At 44.2% G+C, this 22,842-nt stretch overlaps 1 protein-coding gene across 1 annotated transcript in view; it reads left to right on the top strand.

The window, feature by feature from the left end:
• Nucleotides 1–22,842, top strand: part of LOC139402256 (teneurin-2-like) — a gene marked incomplete at its 3' end in the record, with an annotated part of 128,195 nt that overhangs the window by 23,134 nt on the left and 82,219 nt on the right. The window contains exon 3 of the mRNA XM_071146354.1: nucleotides 17,356–17,553. Coding sequence (XP_071002455.1) covers nucleotides 17,356–17,553 — 198 coding nt within the window. The remainder of the gene's footprint in view (nucleotides 1–17,355; nucleotides 17,554–22,842) is intronic.

The raw sequence follows: 22,842 nt of genomic DNA, 5'->3' as shown, positions 1-22,842 counted from the left end.
TCCTTTACACTAGAGAGAGAGAGACAGTAGATATGACACATTGAGACTGGTCCTTTACCCTAGAGAGCGTGAGAGACAGTAGATAGGACACATTGAGACTGGTCCTTTACACTAGAGAGAGAGAGAGACAGTAGATAGGACACATTGAGACTGGTCCTTTACACTAGAGAGAGAGACAGGAGATATGACACATTGAGACTGGTCCTTTACACTGGAGAGATGGACAGTAGATAGGACACATTGAGACTGGTCCTTTACACTAGAGAGAGAGACAGTAGATAGGACACATTGAGGCTGGTCCTTTACCCTAGAGAGAGAGAGAGACAGGAGATAGGACACATTGAGACGGGTCCTTTACCCTAGAGAGAGAGACAGTAGATAGGACACATTGAGACTGGTCCTTTACACTAGAGAGAGAGAGAGACAGTAGATATGACACATTGAGACTGATCCTTTACACTAGAGAGAGAGAGACAGTAGATAGGACACATTGAGGCTTGTCCTTTACACTAGAGAGAGAGAGACAGTGGATAGGACACATTGAGGCTTGTCCTTTACGTTAGAGAGAGAGAGACAGTGGATAGGACACATTGAGACTGGTCCTTTACACTAGAGAGAGAGAGACAGTAGATATGACACATTGAGGCTGGTCCTTTACCCTAGAGAGAGAGAGAGACAGGAGATAGGACACATTGAGGCTGGTCCTTTACACTAGAGAGAGAGAGAGACAGTAGATAGGACACATTGAGACTGGTCCTTTACACTAGAGAGAGAGAGAGAGAGACAGGAGATAGGACACATTGAGGCTTGTCCTTTACACTAGAGAGAGAGACAGTAGATAGGACACATTGAGGCTTGTCCTTTACCCTAGAGAGAGAGAGAGGGACAGTAGATAGGACACATTGAGGCTGGTCCTTTACATTAGAGAGAGAGAGAGACAGGAGATAGGACACATTGAGACTGATCCTTTACACTAGAGAGAGAGACAGGAGATATGACACATTGAGACTGATCCTTTACACTAGAGAGAGAGACAGGAGATAGGACACATTGAGGCTGGTCCTTTACATTAGAGAGAGAGAGGGACAGTAGATAGGACACATTGAGACTGGTCCTTTACACTAGAGAGAGAGAGAGACAGGAGATAGGACACATTGAGGCTGGTCCTTTACACTAGAGAGAGAGAGAGACAGTAGATAGGAGACATTGAGACTGGTCCTTTACACTAGAGAGAGAGAGAGAGACAGTAGATAGGACACATTGAGACTGGTCCTTTACACTAGAGAGAGAGAGAGAGAGACAGTAGATAGGACACATTGAGACTGGTCCTTTACATTAGAGAGAGAGAGAGACTGTAGATAGGACACATTGAGACTGGTCCTTTACACTAGAGAGAGAGACAGTCGATAGGACACATTGAGACTGATCCTTTACACTAGAGAGAGAGAGAGACAGTAGATAGGACACATTGAGGCTTGTTCTTTACACTAGAGAGAGAGAGAGACAGTAGATAGGACACATTGAGGCTGGTCCTTTACACTAGAGAGAGAGAGAGACAGTAGATAGGAGACATTGAGACTGGTCCTTTACACTAGAGAGAGAGAGACAGTAGATAGGACACATTGAGGCTGGTCCTTTACACTAGAGAGAGGGACAGTAGATAGGACACATTGAGGCTGGTCCTTTACATTAGAGAGAGAGAGAGACAGGAGATAGGACACATTGAGACTGGTCCTTTACCCTAGAGAGAGAGACAGTAGATAGGACACATTGAGGCTGGTCCTTTACCCTGGAGAGAGAGAGAGACAGTAGATAGGACACATTGAGGCTGGTCCTTTACAGTAGAGAGAGAGACAGTAAATAGGACACATTGAGACTGGTCCTTTACCCTAGAGAGATGGACAGTAGATAGGACACATTGAGACTGGTCCTTTACACTAGAGAGAGAGAGACAGTAGATATGACACATTGAGACTGGTCCTTTACCCTAGAGAGCGTGAGAGACAGTAGATAGGACACATTGAGACTGGTCCTTTACACTAGAGAGAGAGAGAGACAGTAGATAGGACACATTGAGACTGGTCCTTTACACTAGAGAGAGAGACAGGAGATATGACACATTGAGACTGGTCCTTTACACTGGAGAGATGGACAGTAGATAGGACACATTGAGACTGGTCCTTTACACTAGAGAGAGAGACAGTAGATAGGACACATTGAGGCTGGTCCTTTACCCTAGAGAGAGAGAGAGACAGGAGATAGGACACATTGAGACGGGTCCTTTACCCTAGAGAGAGAGACAGTAGATAGGACACATTGAGACTGGTCCTTTACACTAGAGAGAGAGAGAGACAGTAGATATGACACATTGAGACTGATCCTTTACACTAGAGAGAGAGAGACAGTAGATAGGACACATTGAGGCTTGTCCTTTACACTAGAGAGAGAGAGACAGTGGATAGGACACATTGAGGCTTGTCCTTTACGTTAGAGAGAGAGAGACAGTGGATAGGACACATTGAGACTGGTCCTTTACACTAGAGAGAGAGAGACAGTAGATATGACACATTGAGGCTGGTCCTTTACCCTAGAGAGAGAGAGAGACAGGAGATAGGACACATTGAGGCTGGTCCTTTACACTAGAGAGAGAGAGAGACAGTAGATAGGACACATTGAGACTGGTCCTTTACACTAGAGAGAGAGAGAGAGAGACAGGAGATAGGACACATTGAGGCTTGTCCTTTACACTAGAGAGAGAGACAGTAGATAGGACACATTGAGGCTTGTCCTTTACCCTAGAGAGAGAGAGAGGGACAGTAGATAGGACACATTGAGGCTGGTCCTTTACATTAGAGAGAGAGAGAGACAGGAGATAGGACACATTGAGACTGATCCTTTACACTAGAGAGAGAGACAGGAGATATGACACATTGAGACTGATCCTTTACACTAGAGAGAGAGACAGGAGATAGGACACATTGAGGCTGGTCCTTTACATTAGAGAGAGAGAGGGACAGTAGATAGGACACATTGAGACTGGTCCTTTACACTAGAGAGAGAGAGAGACAGGAGATAGGACACATTGAGGCTGGTCCTTTACACTAGAGAGAGAGAGAGACAGTAGATAGGAGACATTGAGACTGGTCCTTTACACTAGAGAGAGAGAGAGAGACAGTAGATAGGACACATTGAGACTGGTCCTTTACACTAGAGAGAGAGAGAGAGAGACAGTAGATAGGACACATTGAGACTGGTCCTTTACATTAGAGAGAGAGAGAGACTGTAGATAGGACACATTGAGACTGGTCCTTTACACTAGAGAGAGAGACAGTCGATAGGACACATTGAGACTGATCCTTTACACTAGAGAGAGAGAGAGACAGTAGATAGGACACATTGAGGCTTGTTCTTTACACTAGAGAGAGAGAGAGACAGTAGATAGGACACATTGAGGCTGGTCCTTTACACTAGAGAGAGAGAGAGACAGTAGATAGGAGACATTGAGACTGGTCCTTTACACTAGAGAGAGAGAGACAGTAGATAGGACACATTGAGGCTGGTCCTTTACACTAGAGAGAGGGACAGTAGATAGGACACATTGAGGCTGGTCCTTTACATTAGAGAGAGAGAGGGACAGTAGATAGGACACATTGAGACTGGTCCTTTACACTAGAGAGAGAGAGAGACAGGAGATAGGACACATTGAGGCTGGTCCTTTACACTAGAGAGAGAGAGAGACAGTAGATAGGAGACATTGAGACTGGTCCTTTACACTAGAGAGAGAGAGAGAGACAGTAGATAGGACACATTGAGACTGGTCCTTTACACTAGAGAGAGAGAGAGAGAGACAGTAGATAGGACACATTGAGACTGGTCCTTTACATTAGAGAGAGAGAGAGACTGTAGATAGGACACATTGAGACTGGTCCTTTACACTAGAGAGAGAGACAGTCGATAGGACACATTGAGACTGATCCTTTACACTAGAGAGAGAGAGAGACAGTAGATAGGACACATTGAGGCTTGTTCTTTACACTAGAGAGAGAGAGAGACAGTAGATAGGACACATTGAGGCTGGTCCTTTACACTAGAGAGAGAGAGAGACAGTAGATAGGAGACATTGAGACTGGTCCTTTACACTAGAGAGAGAGAGACAGTAGATAGGACACATTGAGGCTGGTCCTTTACACTAGAGAGAGGGACAGTAGATATGACACATTGAGGCTGGTCCTTTACACTAGAGAGAGAGACAGTAGATAGGAGACATTGAGACTGGTCCTTTACACTAGAGAGAGAGAGAGAGACATTAGATAGGACACATTGAGACTGGACCTTTACACTAGAGAGAGGGAGACAGTAGATAGGACACATTGAGACAGGTCCTTTACACTAGAGAGAGAGAGAGAGACAGTAGATAGGACACATTGAGACTGGTCCTTTACACTAGAGAGAAAGAGACAGTAGATATGACACATTGAGGCTGGTCCTTTACACTAGAGAGAGAGAGAGAGAGACAGTAGATAGGACACATTGAGACTGGTCCTTTACACTAGAGAGAGAGACAGTAGATAGGACACATTGAGGCTGGTCCTTTACACTAGAGAGAGAGAGACAGACAGTAGATATGACACATTGAGGCTGGTCCTTTACACTAGAGAGAGAGAGAGAGACAGTAGATAGGACACATTGAGACTGGTCCTTTACACTAGCGAGAGAGACAGTAGATAGTACACATTGAGGCTGGTCCTTTACACTAGAGAGAGAGAGACAGACAGTAGATATGACACATTGAGGCTGGTCCTTTACACTAGAGAGAGAGAGAGAGACAGTAGATAGGACACATTGAGACTGGTCCTTTACACTAGAGAGAGAGGGGACAGTAGATAGGACACATTGAGGCTGGTCCTTTACACTAGAGAGAGAGAGAGAGAGAGGAGATAGGACACATTGAGACTGGTCCTTTACACTAGAGAGAGAGAGAGACAGTAGATAGGACACATTGAGACTGGTCCTTTACCCTAGAGAGAGAGAGAGACAGGAGATAGGACACATTGAGGCTGGTCCTTTACACTAGAGAGAGAGAGAGACAGTAGATAGGACACATTGAGACTGGTCCTTTACACTAGAGAGAGAGAGAGAGACAGGAGATAGGACACATTGAGGCTTGTCCTTTACACTAGAGAGAGAGACAGTAGATAGGACACATTGAGACTGGTCCTTTACCCTAGAGAGAGAGAGAGGGACAGTAGATAGGACACATTGAGGCTGGTCCTTTACATTAGAGAGAGAGAGAGACAGGAGATAGGACACATTGAGACTGATCCTTTACACTAGAGAGAGAGACACGAGATATGACACATTGAGACTGATCCTTTACACTAGAGAGAGAGACAGGAGATAGGACACATTGAGGCTGGTCCTTTACATTAGAGAGAGAGAGGACAGTAGATAGGACACATTGAGACTGGTCCTTTACACTAGAGAGAGAGAGACAGGAGATAGGACACATTGGGACTGATCCTTTACACTAGAGAGAGAGAGAGACAGTAGATAGGACACATTGAGACTGGTCCTTTACCCTAGAGAGAGAGAGAGACAGTAGATAGGACACATTGAGACTGGTCCTTTACCCTAGAGAGAGAGAGAGACAGTAGATATGACACATTGAGACTGGTCCTTTACACTAGAGAGAGAGACAGTAGATAGTACACATTGAGACTGGTCCTTTACACTAGAGAGAGAGAGAGAGAGAGACAGTAGATAGGACACATTGAGACTGGTCCTTTACACTAGAGAGAGAGACAGTAGATAGGACACATTGAGACTGGTCCTTTACCCTAGAGAGAGATAGAGACAGTAGATATGACACATTGAGACTGGTCCTTTACACTAGAGAGAGAGACAGTAGATAGGACACATTGAGACTGGTCCTTTACCCTAGAGAGAGAGAGAGACAGTAGATAGGACACATTGAGACTGGTCCTTTACACTAGAGAGAGGGACAGGAGATACAGTAGGATTTACAAGTATATTCTCTACAGGTTTGAAATCATGGAAATCTAATAGTTTCTATATAGAGAGATCTCATGATGTAGAATAATTATAATTCTGTAATATTCACAGCTCAATCAATCAACAACGTTTGTTAAATGAGGTCAGTTAGTCGAGTCCAAAGACACAGCAGGACTAGAGTCATTACCGGCTACTAATTAAACCCACTTTATTATTCTCCCTTTGTGACTGTGATAATCAGTTATTGTTCTATTATTTCATCCCAGTTTTTTAATGATGGCCTTGGGCCAGCCGGCAGCAGGGACATTGTTTTTCAAACGCTCCTGTCAATAAAGCTATTATTATTTTGAATCTCAGGAGAACACGTTGTCCTTCACCTTCAGGAAGTGGAGAGAAAATAGGAAAGTATCATAGAGAGAAGAGAGAGGAAAGAGAAAAGTATTGTAGAGACGGATATGAGAAAAGACAGTGAAAGTCTCCTGACTGCGTGCGTTTGAAGAGTTAATGCGTTAAGTAGGAAAGGTAGAGTACATGACATTCTCTTGTGGCCTTAAACTCTCTGGAAAGTAACCATCCATTTATTTTCATCTCACTAACTTGTTTCTCTTTCTCCTTTTGTACAAGAGCGAAGAAGAGCAATAGACAGAGAGAGAACCCAGAGACCTTGAGGAACAAAAGAACAGACAGCAGAACTCATTCTCTCTCTCTCTCTCTCTCTCTCTCTGCATGCTGGGAGTGATTGGTGCATGCTGGGAATTGTTTGAGTGAAGGAGTGCGTGTGTTGTGGAGAGTTAGATATTCACAACTTTCTTTCGGTTTGCTATTTCTTGGTTTTCTTCTGTGCATGATTAAGGTTATTATTTTTACTTTTTTTGTTGTGGTAGAATTAAGTTTTTTGTTTTTCGTATCGAAATTACCCTGATTTTGGCGGGGATGGCAGCCCGAATGGGGATGCCGTCCCTGTCACTTCGGCACGGCTTTAGGTGTGTTACTGAAGCTACTGTCACGGTGGAGGAGTTTCTGGTCGCCGTAGGAGAGAAGGTAGGCTATGAGAATATTGCTTATGCATCCCGGATGAATAAAGCTGTGGTGGTATTTCTTAAAGAAGAATGTCTGGTTGATCGGATGGTTGAGCATGGTGTAATTCTTAAAGGAATGTTTATTCAAGTTACGCCGCTTTTTTCTCCGTCAACAAGGGTAACGATTTCAAATGTACCACCGTTTATTCCAAATGAGCTGTTGGAGCGCGAGTTATTGCGCTTTGGGAAGTTCGCCAGTTCAATTAAGGTTGTTCCGTTGGGTTGCAAACACCCGGCGTTGAAACAGGTAATGTCATTTCGGCGACAGGTGTTTATGTTTTTGGACTCACCGGAGCAGACTTTAGAGTTATCGTTTAAAGTCAAGTATGACAATAGATTGTATATGGCTTATGCTAGTACGGGTAGTCAACGGTGTTTTGAGTGTGGGGATGTTGGTCATAAGCGACATGCTTGCCCGAAAAGGGAGAAGGCCGAGGGAGGGGCGCAGGTGGTCCTCATAACGCCTGGGCCCACTGATGTAGGGAGAGGTGGGCCGACAGCGGCAGAGCAGCCACAAGCACCTGGTGCTGAGGAACAAGTTATCCCCGTTGAGGGCACGGGGTTGCAACTTGTATTAGAGGGAAATGTTATGCTACAGAAAAGTATTGTTGTAGAAGGTAAGGATGTATCTGAAGAGCCAGTTCCTCAGACTGGTGAGCAGGTGCCCAGTATGAGTGCTGGGGTAAAGGAGGGGGTTCATGTGGAGCTAGGCTCCCAGGTAGTGGAGGATATGCCCATTGTGAGTAACGGGGTACAGGAGGGGTTTCATGTGGAGCTAGGCTCCCAGGTAGTGGAGGAGATGCCCACTACGAGTAATGAGGTTCAGGAGGGGTTTCATGTGGAGCTAGGCTCCCAGGTAGTGGAGGAGATGCCCACTACGAGTGCTGGGGTTCATGTAGAGCTAGGCTCCCAGGTAGTGGAAGAGATGCCCACTACGAGTAATGAGGTACATGAGGGTTTTCATGTGGAGCTAAGCTCCAAGGCAGTAGAGGAGATGCCCACTACGAGTGCTGGGGTTCATGTGGAGCTAGGCTCCCAGTTAGTGGAGAAGATGACTACTATGAGTAGTGATGTTCAGGTGGGGCTAGTCTCCCAGGTAGTGGAGGAGATGCCTGGTACGAGTGATGAGGTGCAAGTGGGGAGTGTTGAAAGGGATGTGGTAGAGGGGAGTCAGTTGTCTGTGGTCTCAGCTGAAGATCAGGAGAATGATATGGATATCTCTTTAGATATGACAGCTGCTGGTGAGGACTCAGTTTATGATCTAGAGGAGGTAAATGAGTTTCTGGATCAGACTTTTGGGAAATCTGTCAAATTGGCAGATTATTTTGATGTTGATAAGTTTGTGAGGTCAGCTGTGATGTTACAGAAGACGGTGGGGTTAGACCAATTGAGTGAGAAGAAGCGGTTTCGCTTGAGGAAATTTATTACTGCTGTTGCAGCAGCAAAAGGTGGTGGGAAACGTGTTCAGGTTAAGAGAAGAAAGAAAAATAATGATGATGATCATGCTTCATAGGGTGTCTTTTTTCTCGTTGGTTTCTCTGTGGTTTCTTCTGCTTTTCTTTTCTCTTTTCTATATGGAGGTACTAAGGGTAGGTTCTCTCAATATTAATGGGGGAAGGGACAGGAATAAGAGGGCTTGGGTACTAGAAGTAATAAAACAGAAAAGGCTTAATGTAGTTTTCCTACAGGAGACACATAGTGATGAGGAAAATGAGGTTGACTGGGGTATGTGGTGGGAGGGGCAGCATGTACTCAGTCATGGTACTAATTTCAGTGCTGGGGTGGCCATCTTGTTTTCCTCAGGCTTAGGGGTGACTGTGGTATCTACAACAGAGATTGTCAAGGGTCGGGTTTTATTGGTCAAGGTGGATGTTATGGGGTTTCTCTTTGTTTTTTTGAATGTTTATGCTCCGAATGAGGGTACAGAGCGTATTGCTATATTTGATCAAATAAAGGAAACCTTAAGACAGTGTGACCAAGAGGGGTGTATGGTTTTAGGGGGTGACTGGAACTGTACAGTGGATTTTACTGTTGATCGCACCGCTGAAGAACCTCACCTGCGGTCAGCCACTTGCCTGTCTGGCCTATTAACTGAGTTTGAGCTTTCTGATGTGTGGAGAGTAAGGAATGCAAAAGTTAGGCAGTACACATGGCTAAAAATGAATGAAGGTCGTGTCAGTGCAGCAAGGTTAGACAGGTTGTATGTATCTGATCACTACTGTAGTAGGGTTGGAAAGTGTGCCATTACTCCTGTGGGTTTCTCTGATCATCATATTGTTACTGTTGATATTCACTTGTCCTGTCCACGACGGTCATCGCCTTACTGGTATTTTAATGTTAAATTGTTACATGATGTCATGTTTTGTGACAGGTTTTTGTTGTTTTGGGAAAAATGGAGGGGTATAAAAGGGAATTTTGAGTCCTTGAGACAATGGTGGGAGGTTGGGAAGGCCCAAATACGAGTTTTTTGTCAACAGTATACTGCTCTGTCTCAAATTGAGGTTAAAGAGACTATCAAGGCCCTTGAACAGGACATCAAATCTACTGAATTGAAGCTGCTCACTCAGAACGACCCTGGACTAGTCATGAACTTACAGGACAAGAGACATGAACTGAGGTCGTTTCTGCATGAAAGAGTGAAGGGTGCCTTGATTAGGTCTCGTTTCGCTTCCCTCAAGGATATGGATGCTCCTAGCGCTTTTTTTTTCAACCTAGGACAGTCGAAATTTCAACGCAAACAGATGGTCTGCCTTCGTCTCCCTGATGGGAAGGTGACCACGAATGATATTGAAATGCGTCAACATGCCGTGGATTTTTACTCATCCCTTTATAAGGCGGAGGATTGTGACTCTTTATGTACTGAACAGTTGTTACACGGTCTTCCTCAATTGGGACCTGAGCAGAGAGTCGCATTGGACGCTGATATTACACTGCAAGAGCTGTCCACAGCAGTTATGCAGCTCTCAACAGGCCGAGCCCCTGGCATCGATGGTTTACCATCTGAGTTTTACAAGCACTTTTGGGGGTCTATTGGGGAGGATTTTTATGAAGTGGTGTGTGAATCTTTTCATGAGGGTTCTCTTCCTGTATCCTGTCAACGTGCGGTGCTTTCACTGTTGCCAAAAAAGGGGGATTTGGCTCTCATAAAAAATTGGAGACCTGTTGCCTTGCTGTGCGCAGAATACAAAATTGTTTCTAAATGTCTCTCAAACAGGTTGAAAGACTATCTGGGATTGTTGATCCACAAGGACCAGTCCTACTGTGTACCTGATCGCTCTATTGTTGACAACTTGTTTCTGATAAGAGATGTTTTAGACATTTGTAAACTGTCTGCTGTAAATGTGGGTTTACTTTCGTTGGATCAGGAGAAGGCTTTTGATCGTGTGGACCACCAGTATTTGTTTAAAACAATGAAAGCCTTTGGGTTTGGGGATGTTTTTCTGTCTTGGGTGAATTTACTGTATGCTGGAGCCTCGTGTATGGTGAAGGTTGGTGGTGGTTTGAGTTGCCCCATCCCTGTCGAAAGGGGCATCAGGCAGGGATGCCCAATTTCAGGGCAGTTATATAGTCTGGCGATTGAACCAATGCTTTGTTTTTTAAGAGCGAAGCTTACTGGTTTCTCTGTGCCAGGTGTAATGAAGGGTCCCACGATAGCACTGTCTGCGTATGCAGATGACGTGATCGTTTTTATTACAGGGGGTGAGGATGTTAAGGTTCTCTCAAACACTTTAAAGGTGTATGAGGGGGCCTCCTCAGCTAGAGTCAATTGGGGAAAGAGTGAAGCGCTGTGGGCAGGTCAGCTTCAGATGGGGTCCGCTCCACGGTTACCAGGGGGGCTTCAGTGGGGCAGAGATGGAATGAAGACTTTGGGAGTTTTTCTAGGCTCCGATGTCTTTCAGAAAAAGAACTGGGAGGGTGTAGTGGAGAAAGTGTGTGCCAGACTGTCAAGGTGGAAATGGGTGTTGCCCCAGCTGTCCTATAGGGGACGGGTCCTGGTAGCTAATAATCTTGCTGCTTCTACCCTGTGGCACAGACTAATGATTTTACAGCCACCAAAGGGTCTGATACAAGAGCTTCAGAGGACCCTTGTCAATTTCTTCTGGTCTGGACAACACTGGATCAAAGCTGCAGCCCTGTATCTGCCACTGCACGAGGGTGGGCAAGGCCTGGTGGACATTTCCTCTAGGATCACGGCTTTCCGGCTCCAAGCAGTTCAGAGATTGTTGTACAGAGACTGTTCTAGCTGGGTCGAAACAGCCTACATATTGATGAGGAGAGCGGGCTGTTTGGGCTTAGACAAACATATTTTCCTCTTAAAGCTGGAGGGGGGTGATTTGACTGGCCTGACTCCATTTTATGAGTCTGTTATGCAGGCTTGGAGAGTCTTTGTCAAGTCCCGTAAGACCGGCACGCCACCAGGGATGTGGCTTTTTGAAGAGCCTCTTTTTCATAACACTGCCATCCAGTCCCGTGTTCTGGTTTCAGCTAGCCTACGTTCATGCCTATTAGGCGTGGGGTGTACCAAGCTGGGTCATCTGATGCGGAGCAGGAGCAGATTGGAGGAGCTGAGAGAAAGAGCAGGGATCCGATCATCTCGCCTACTGAGGAAGGTCGTCGATGAGGTCTGCGACTCCTTGCCAGTGCTTCATCTGCAGTATGTGACTGACATTTCCAATTCTGATCGGTGGAAGGAGGGTCTGGATTATGTGTTCCCTGCACTGATTGTTAGTGCTGCGATGGGGGCATTTGAGGAGGACGCGGGGATGCTGCTTTCCTTCGATACCCCGGAGCTGGGGGAGTTCAACGAGGTGGGAAAGAAGGCTATGTACAGAACATGTGTGAAGGTGTCCCATGCCTCTTCCCTGGAAAGGGTAAAATCGACGAGGTGGGCGGATGTGCTTGGTCCAGGTGCTTCTCCAAAAGGCTGTTGGCGATCATTGTATAAACTGCCTATTGATAAGAGGACAGCTGACCTCCAATGGAGGATAATACATGGAGCTATAGCCACCAACATGCATCTGGTACACCTGGACCCTACTGTTGGGGAGGGGTGTCCATTCTGTGCTGAAGATGAATCTCTGGCACATCTGTTTTTACTGTGTCCCAGGTTGGTTGGGATGATTGATCTGATCACTGATTGGTTCTCAACGTTGGGAGAGGTTTTCTCTTCCCAACTGTATATATTTGGGCCAAAGTACAGGTTCAGTCAAAAGGGTGTAGTTGTGTTGCTTAATTTTGTGTTAGGGGCAGCAAAATTAGCGATATGGAAGACCCGAAAGAACAGCATTCGGGGACAGGGGTCTGTGGATGTGGTGGGAATGCTGGAGGGAATGTTGGCAGCGAGACTAAGGGTTGAGTTTGCTTATTATAAACTTGTCAACAATATTGATCTGTTTTTGAGTATATGGGGTATTCAGAGGCTGTTGTGTTTTGTTACTGTGGAGGAGGAATTGGAGTTGTGTTTTTAATTGATGTGTAACTGTGGTTTTGTATGAGTATTTATTGTGTGGTGGGCCCCCAGACCCAATAAAGAGTATTTAAAACTCAACTCTCTCTCTCTCTGTCTCTCTCTATCTCTCTCTCTCTCTCTCTCTCTCTCTCTCTCTCTCTCTCTCTCTCTCTCTCTCTCTCTCTCTCTCTCTCTCTCTCTCTCTCTCTCTCTCTCTCTCTCTCTCTCTCTCTCTCTCTCTCTCTCTCTCTCTCTCTCTCTCTCTCTCTCTCTCTCTCTCTCTCTCTCTCTCTCTCTCTCTCTCTCTCTCTCTCTCTCTCTCATTGAGATCCATATGAAAGTGGAACTGCTGTGCTGATCTGTTGTTATTGTGTTCTATGGTTTTCAGTATTCACCACAGCATTGTATTGATCATGTATTTTCCTCACACAACAATGATCCAGTGCAATAATTAACTGTTCTACAGACACTGAGGATAAGAGAAGAGAAGAGAGAGAGATTGTTCTTTGTGTTGACCAGCAGTGTAAGCATCAGGCCCAGTAGGAGGTGAGAGACTTGCATCATGGTAACCAGAGCAGGGATCAATGTGTTTCACACACTAACTACACCCCTGGGAAACACATGGCCTGCACTGGCTGCTGTTTACACCATGGGTATAGTGTGTGTGTGTGTGTGTGTGTGTGTGTGTGTGTGTGTGTGTGTGTGTGTGTGTGTGTGTGTGTGTGTGTGTGTGTGTGTGTGTGTGTGTGTGTGTGTGTGTGTGTGTGTGTGTGTGTGTGTGTGTGTGTGCGTGTGCGTGTGCGTGTGCGTGCGTGCGTGTTTGTGTGCGTGTTTGTGTGCGTGTTTGTGTGCGTGTGAATGTGTGTGTCTGCATGTGTAATCAGAATAAACAGCCAAAAATAGATGAATAAACAAGAGCAAGGTAAACACTAGCTATAAAGCAACAGGGATGAAATGAGGAAGGAGAGGGAGGGAGAGGGCAAGAGAGATAGAGGGAGAGAGAGAGAGAGAGAGAGAGGGAGAGAGATAGAGGGAGAGATAGAGGGAGAGAGAGAGAGAGAGATAGAGGGAGGGACAAGGAAAGGGAGAGAGAGGGAGAGAGAGAGAGAGAAAGTAGATTACACAGACCCACAAAGAATTCGAAAAAACAAATCAAATTTTGATAAACTCCCATAGTATCTATTGGGTGAAATACCACAGTGTGCCATCACAGCAGCAATATGTGTGACCTGTTACCACAAGAAAAGGGCAACCAGTGAAGAACAAACACCATTGTAAATACAACCCACATTTATGTTTATTTATTTTCCCTTTTGTACTTTAACTATTTCCACTTCGTTACAACACTGTATATAGACATAATATGACATTTGAAATGTCTCTGTTCCTTTGGAACTTTTGTGAGGGTAATGTTTACTGTTTATTTTTGATTGTTTATTTCCCTTTAGTTTATTATCTATTTCACTTGCTTTGACAATGTTAATGTATGTGGACACGCCTTCAAATAAGTGGATTGGGCTATTCCAGGCACACCCATTGCTGACAGGTGTATAAATTGAGCACACAACCATGCAATCTCCATGATCAAACACTGGCAGTAGAATGTCCTTACTAAAGACCTCAGTGACTTTCAATGTGGCACCGTCATAGGATGCCACCTTTCCAACAAGTCAGTTCGTCAAATTGCAGCCCTGCTAGAGTTTCCCCAGTCAACTGTAAGTGCTGTTATTGTGAAATGGAAACTTCTATGAGCAACAACGGCTTAGCTGCGAAGTGGTAGACCACACAAGCTCACAGAACGGGACTGCCGAGTCCTGAAGCACGTAATAATCATCTGTCCTCATTTGCAACACTCACTGCCCAGTTCCAAACTGCTTCTGGAAGCAGGTAGCCTAGTGGTTAGTGCATTGGGCCAGTAACCAAAAGATTGCTATATTGAATCGCTGAGCTGACAAGGTAGAAATCTGTCATTCTGCACAAGGCAGTTAATCCACTGTTCCCCGGACGCCGAAGTTGTCGAATTATGGCACCTCTCTTTTTTTTGTTTGTTTTTTAAGCATGGCCACCATAGTACAAAAGTTGACCTAGTCTATTTGTCAACGTGTTCTTCTGTTAATAAATATCCCAAACATAGTCTGGGCCAGTTGTGGGATGCGATAGATCCCAAATCTATACAACCACTAGCATCAAAAAGAAGTTTAAAAGCAATAAGGCTGATGCAACAGATCAGAAAGTTTAGCTTAAAATGTTGATCAACTATTAGACTATTTCTTCACATTGTAAGCGCAGCAACAGCATACGCTGCAGTAGGCTATAGGAGCAAATATTCCAAAATGCAATGAATTAGCAGGAAAACACTGTTCTCCGAAGTGACGGCAAATGCGATCAGATATGTATTACTTTATTATAAAGGTGCATTTTATGGTGGAAGTTATCTTCCCCAAACTTGAAACTCACGCCAGCCCATATACAGTTAGGCTCTACACCGGTTATAAAGCGGAATAATGTGTTGCATTTTAAGAAGTTATTTGGCCACTTCAGTTGTGATACAAACCTTATTAAAACATGTGGGCCTATGGGCTAGGCTACATGAGGTGTGTGACTATACTGCAGGTTTGCCTTACTGCACACTAGCTGGGTATCATTCACAAGTGATAATATATCATTCACAGGTGATAATATATCATTCACAGGTGATAATATATCATTCACAGGTGATAGGCTAATATTGTCACCCATCAGACTATTCTTGATTTAATCTTGTCTTTACATACACTAAATAATATATGTGTGAAATTAGTTTGGATTTAGAATGGACCATTATCCTACACCTGTCTCAAAACAGGGCAGCTGGAAAAAAGACATGTCATCTATGCCAGCCAGGTAGGCTATACTCCTGTTGTAAATATAACCAATGTGCTTAATATTAGGAAAGAAAATAAATATAGTAGACCTAGCCTATAGAAAACTGATAGATAAATAAATATAGTAGACCTAGCCTATAGAAAACTGATTGATAAATATAGTAGACCTAGCCTATAGAAAGCTGATTGATAAATATAGTAGACCTAGCCTATAGAAAACTGATAAATAAACATAGTAGATCTAGCCTATAGAAAACGGATAAATAAATATAGTAGACCTAGCCTATAGAAAGCTGATAGATAAATATAGTAGACCTAGCCTATAGAAAACTGATAAATAAATATAGTAGACCTAGCCTATAGAAAGCTGATAAATAAATATAGTAGACCTAGCTTATAGAAAACTGATAAATAAATATAGTAGACCTAGCCTATAGAAAACTGATAAATAAATATAGTAGATCTAGCCTATAGAAAGCTGATAAATAAATATAGTAGACCTAGCCTATAGAAAGCTGATAAATAAATATATTAGACCTAGCCTATAGAAAACTGATAAATAAATATAGTAGACCTAGCCTATAGAAAACTGATAAATAAATATAGTAGACCTAGCCTATAGAAAACTGATAAATAAACATAGTAGATCTAGCCTATAGAAAGCTGATAGATAAATAAATATAGTAGACCTAGCCTATAGAAAGCTGATAGATAAATATAGTAGACCTAGCCTATAGAAAACTGATAAATAAATATAGTAGACCTAGCATATAGAAAGCTGATAAATAAATATAGTAGACCTAGCCTATAGAAAGCTGATAGATAAATACATATAGTAGACCTAGCCTATAGAAAGCTGATAAATAAATATAGTAGACCTAGCCTATAGAAAGCTGATAAATAAATATAGTAGACCTAGTCTATAGAAAGCTGATAAATAAATATAGTAGACCTAGCCTATAGAAAGCTGAGAAATAAATATAGTAGACCTAGTCTATAGAAAGCTGATAAATAAATATAGTAGACCTAGCCTATAGAAAACTGATAAATAAACATAGTAGACCTAGTCTATAGAAAGCTGATAAATAAATATAGTAGATCTAGCCTATAGAAAGCTGATAAATAAATATAGTAGACCTAGTCTATAGAAAGCTGATAAATAAATATAGTAGACCTAGCCTATAGAAAGCTGATAAATAAATATAGTAGACCTAGCCTATAGAAAGCTGATAAATAAATATAGTAGACCTAGTCTATAGAAAGCTGATAAATAAATATAGACGACCTAGCCTATAGAAAACTGATAAATAAATATAGTAGACCTAGTCTATAGAAAGCTAATGGGATCATCCTCTTTTTAGTAGAGGCCATCACTCTGTTTGCTCGGCAATTGCATAGCCTACAAAAAAATGTTTCACAACATGAGCTCATGGGCTCTCATGAAGTGTTTGATTCGATTTTTTTTTACATTTGCATTGATGTCAGAGTGATTAGAGGGACAATAGATTGCTGAGTACCAAGCAGTTAGCAAGTTTGGTAGGCTACCAATGGCCAGCAGCAGCATCAGAGAAGCCTAATTACTGTGACTAAACTGTCATGTGGAATTTACTGCCTTCATGACTCGTGACTGCCGGTGTGGCGGTAATACGGTCACTGTAATGTTTCCTATCCCCCTCTCTCTAGTGTAAAGGACCAGCCTCAATATGTCACATCTCCTGTCCCTCTCTTTAGTGTAAAGGACCAGCCTCAATGTGTCCAAAGACTCCTCCGTCCCATGGCTCAACTATGTAAAGCTGCTGAGATGGGGTGTGTGTGGGTGTGTGTGGGTGGGTGTGTGAATTAGTGTGTGTACCTCTTTTTAGTGTCCCTCTGTCAATCAACTGTCCATCAGTATGTCTAACCCTCCCTCCCTCCTTCCCTATCTCCCTCTCTCTTTTCCTTCATCCTCCAGGTTGCACCATCCCCCCTACCTCCTCCCTCCTCCCCCCCTCTGCCCCTCCCTCTTCATCCCTATGCCCCTCCTCCTCCTCCTCTCCACCATTCAGGGAGTGCCAGGTGCCTCTGCTGGAGAATAACTCCTCCCACTCCCGCTTGGAGCCCCGCCCCCACGATGACTCATACCTGCTCAGACACCAATCCCCCTCCTCCGGTAAGACAGCTGTCAATCACTTCCATCATTCCATCCCTTCATTACTTTGTTGTTGTCTCCCTCCCTCCATCTCTGTCCAGTCAAAAAGCTACTGACCGTTTTGCTTGATGTGTGAAAGAATGAGTTTGTTTGTGTGAGAGAGAAAGAATGAGGTTGTGTGTGTGAGAGAGAACGACGTTGTGTGTGTGAGAGAGAGAACGAGGTTGTGGTTGTGAGAGAACGAGGTTGTGGTTGAGAGAGAACGAGGTTGTGTGTATGAGAGAACGAGGTTGTGTGTGTGAGAGAACGAGGTTGTGTGTGAGAGAACGAGGTTGTGTGTGTGAGAGAACGAGGTTGTGTGTGTGTGAGAGATCGAGGTTGTGTGTGAGAGAGAACGAGGTTGTGTGTGTGAGAGAACGAGGTTGTGTGTGTGAGAGAACGAGGTTGTGTGTGTGAGAGAGCGAGGTTGTGTGTGTGAGAGAACAAGGTTGTGTGTGTGAGAGAACGAGGATTTGTGTGTGAGAGAACGAGGTTGTGTGTGAGAGAACGAGGTTGTGTGTGTGAGAGAACGAGTGTGTGTGAGAGAACGAGGTTGTGTGTGTGAGAGAACGAGGTTGTGTGTGTGAGAGAACGAGGTTGTGTGTGTGAGAGAACGAGGTTGTGTGTGTGAGAGAACGAGGTTGTGTGTGTGAGAGAACGAGGTTGTGTGTGTGAGAGAACGAGGATTTGTGTGTGAGAGAACGAGGTTGTGTGTGAGAGAACGAGGTTGTGTGTGTGAGAGAACGAGGTTGTGTGTGAGAGAGAGAGGTTGTGTGTGTGAGAGATCGAGGTTGTGTGTGTGAGAGAACGAGTGTGTGTGAGAGAACGAGGTTGTGTGTGTGAGAGAACGAGGTTGTGTGTGTGAGTGAACGATGTTGTGTGTGTGAGAGAACGAGGTTGTGTGTGTGTGTGAGAGAACGAGGTTGTGTGTGTGAGAAAACGAGGTTGTGTGTGTGAGAGAACGAGGTTGGTTGTGTGAGAGAACGAGGTTGTGTGTGTGAGAGAACGAGGTTGTGTGTGTGAGAGAACGAGGTTGTGTGTGTGAGAGAACGAGGTTGGTTGTGTGAGAGAACGAGGTTGTGTGTGTGAGAGAACGAGGTTGTGTGTGTGAGAGAACGAGGTTGTGTGTGTGAGAGAATGAGGATTTGTGTGTGAGAGAACAAGGTTGTGTGTGAGAGAACGAGGTTGTGTGTGTGAGAGAACGAGGTTGTGTGTGTGAGAGAACGAGGTTGTGTGTGAGAGAGAACGAGGTTGTGTGTGTGAGAGAACGAGGTTGTGTGTGTGAGTGAACGAGGTTGTGTGTGTGAGAGAACGAGGTTGTGTGTGTGAGAAAACGAGGTTGTGTGTGTGAGAGAACGAGGTTGTTTGTGTGAGAGAACGAGGTTGTGTGTGTGAGAGAACGAGGTTGTGTGTGTGAGAGAACGAGGTTGTGTGTGTGAGAGAACGAGGATTTGTGTGTGAGAGAACGAGGTTGTGTGTGAGAGAACAAGGTTGTGTGTGTGAGAGAACGAGGTTGTGTGTGTGAGAGAACGAGGTTGTGTGTGAGAGAGAACGAGGTTGTGTGTGTGAGAGAACGAGGTTGTGTGTGTGAGAGAACAAGGTTGTGTGTGTGAGAGAACGAGGTTGTGTGTGTGAGAGAACGAGGTTGTGTGTGTGAGAGAACGAGGTTGTGTGTGTGAGAAAACGAGGTTGTGTGTGTGAGAGAACGAGGTTGGTTGTGTGAGAGAACGAAGTTGTGTGTGTGAGAGAACGAGGTTGTGTGTGTGAGAGAACAAGGTTGTGTGTGTGAGAGAATGAGGATTTGTGTGTGAGAGAACGAGGTTGTGTGTGAGAGAACGAGGTTGTGTGTGTGAGAGAACAAGGTTGTGTGTATGAGAGAACGAGGTTGTGTGTGAGAGAGAACGAGGTTGTGTGTGTGAGAGAACGAGGTTGTGTGTGTGAGAGAACGAGGTTTTGGTTGTGAGAGAACGAGGTTGTGTGTGTGAGAGGACAAGGTTGTGGTTGTGAGAGAACGAGGTTGTGTGTGTGAGAGAACGAGGTTGTGTGTGTGAGAGAATGAGGTTGTGTGTGAGAGAACGAGGTTGTGTGTGTGAGAGAACGAGGTTGTGGTTGTGAGATAACGAGGTTGTGTGTGTGAGAGAATGAAGTTGTGTGTGAGAGAGAACGAGGTTGTGTGTGTGAGAGAACGAGGTTGTGTGTGTGAGAGAACGAGGTTGTGTGTGTGAGAATGTTAAAAAAGGGGACAGAAAAGAATGAGCTGTAACTCCATTATATTATTGTATATTGCATCATTGTATCATAGTATCCTTGTATCATAGCATCATTGTACCATAGTATCATTGTATCATAGTATCCTTGTATCATAGTATCCTTGTATCATAGCATCATTGTATCATAGTATCATTGTATCATAGCATCATCATATCATTGTACCTTAGTATCAGTGTATCATGATATCAGAGTATCATTGTATACTGTATCATAATATCATAGTATAATTGGATCATAGTATAATTGTATCACAGTATCATTGTATCATAATATCATAGTATCATTGTATATTGTATCATTAAATCATAATATCATAGTATAATTGTTTCATATTATCATTGTATCATAGTGTCATTGTATCATAATATATTGTATCATTGTACCATAGTATCTTCATCCTAACCTTGGCAAACATAAAGTACACACACACATACACACACACACACAATGTAATCAGCCAGATTTATTTAGCAAACTGAGTCAGGGAAGAGAGAACAGTATTACTGGGTTTAGTGTTGGCATATAATCTGTATTTAATGCAGTTATGGTGTGACTGGGATGCAGTATAAATCATCATTACAACAGACTAGGTGTCCCAGGTTCAACAGCAACCTGATTAGCTGCCTTTTAACGTGATGTAACATCACACAGCTACTGGCTGAGCTGGGACAGAGCTGGGAAACATCAATCACTATGGAGTAGGAGTTACCTACATTACACTGGTGGAGAGACATCTGTCACTATGGAGGAGGAGTTACCTACCTTACACTGGTGGAGAGAAATCAATCACTATGGAGGAGGAGTTACCTACATTACACTGGTGGAGAGACATCAATCACTATGGAGGAGGAGTTACCTACCTTACACTGGTGGAGAGACATCTGTCACTATGGAGGAGGAGTTACCTACCTTACACTGGTGGAGAGACATCAATCACTATGGAGGAGGAGTTACCTACCTTACACTGGTGGAGAGACATCAATCACTATGGAGGAGGAGTTACCTACATTACACTGGTGGAGAGACATTAATCACTATGGAGGAGGAGTTACCTACCTTACACTGGTGGAGAGACATCAATCACTATGGAGGAGGAGTTACCTACCTTACACTGGTGGAGAGACATTAATCACTATGGAGGAGGAGTTACCTACCTTACACTGGTGGAGAGACATCAATCACTATGGAGGAGGAGTTGCCTACCTTACACTGGTGGAGAGATACATCAATCACTATGGAGGAGGAGTTACCTAACTCACACTGGTGGAGAGACATCAATCACTATGGAGGAGGAGTTACCTACCTTACACTGGTGGAGAGACATCAATCACTATGGAGGAGGAGTTACCTACCTTACACTGGTGGAGAGACATCAGTCACTATGGAGGAGGAGTTACCTACCTTACACTGGTGGAGAGACACATCAATCACTATGGAGGAGGAGTTACCTACCTTACACTGGTGGAGAGACATCAGTCACTATGGAGGAGGAGTTACCTACCTTACACTGGTGGAGAGACACATCAATCACTATGGAGGAGTTACCTACCTTACACTGGTGGAGAGACATCAATCACTATGGATGAGGAGTTACCTACCTTACACTGGTGGAGAGACATCAGTCACTATGGAGGAGGAGTTACCTACCTTACACTGGTGGAGAGACACATCAATCACTATGGAGGAGTTACCTACCTTACACTGGTGGAGAGACATCAATCACTATGGAGGAGGAGTTACCTACCTTACACTGGTGGAGAGACATCAATCACTATGGAGGAGGAGTTACCTACCTTACACTGGTGGAGAGACATCAATCACTATGGAGGAGGAGTTACCTACCTTACACTGGTGGAGAGATACATCAATCACTATGGAGGAGGAGTTACAGATACATCCATTACCTACCTGACTACACTGCTGGAGAAGAAATACACTGGGACTGACACACAGACACACACAAGGCATTGTAACATAACAGAGATCTTGGGGGAAGAGAGAGACACACAAGGCACTGTAACATGACAGAGAGCTTGGGGAAGAGAGAGACACGCAAGGCACTGTAACATAACAGAGAGCTTGGGGGAAGAGAGAGACACACAAGGCACTGTAACATGACAGAGAGCTTGGGGAAGAGAGAGACACGCAAGGCACTGTAACATAACAGAGAGCTTGGGGAAGGGAGAGACACACAAGGCACTGTAACATAACAGAGAGCTTGGGGAAGAGAAAGACACACAAGGCACTGTAACATAACAGAGAGCTTTGCGAAGGTAGAGACACACAAGGCACTGTAACATAACAGAGAGCTTGGGGAAGAGAGAGATACACAACATATGTACACACCAAAGGAGGCTTGTGGGAGGAGCTATAGGAGGACAGGCACATTGTAATGTCTGGAATGAAATTAATGGAACAGAGCCAAACACATCAAACACATGGAAACCTCATGTTTAACTACATTCCATTTATTCCTTTCCAGTCTTTACAATGAGCCTGTCCTCCTATAGCGCCTACCACCAGCCTCCTCTGGTACAAACACACACACCAACGACCACAGACACAAACAAGAGTAAACACAAATAAATACACAGACACACACCCTCTCCCACACACAAACAGACAGACAGACACACCCACCCAGCGTGTGACTTCCTGGGGATTATCTCTCTTGTTAGTTTCTGCATGGCTTGGTTCGTCTCATTTCCTGCTCAGCGTCCACTCTACATGACACACACACGCACACACTCATGATCACAGACACATAAGCACACACGCATGCATTTACACACTTGTATTTCTGTTCAGCAAGTGGAAATGGAAAACTAAATGGGGTTCAGGGTTTGGAATTGGGTCTGGCTCAGAGCACCTGCTCTGAACATTCTCAGACACACACTCTCAGAGAGGGAGAAGAGTCTCAGGCCAAATGTAGCGCGTCTGATTGCTCCTAGAAAGAGCTAGCATTAGCGCTGCGGTTCCGAGGCCCATTCATTATGCATA

Source organism: Oncorhynchus clarkii, unplaced genomic scaffold (assembly GCF_045791955.1).
Source record: "Oncorhynchus clarkii lewisi isolate Uvic-CL-2024 unplaced genomic scaffold, UVic_Ocla_1.0 unplaced_contig_1487_pilon_pilon, whole genome shotgun sequence".
In the NCBI taxonomy this organism is placed as follows: Eukaryota; Metazoa; Chordata; class Actinopteri; order Salmoniformes; family Salmonidae; genus Oncorhynchus; species Oncorhynchus clarkii.
The sequence above is the reverse complement of the archived record's forward strand: the minus strand, read 5'-3'. Positions and strand labels throughout refer to the sequence as shown.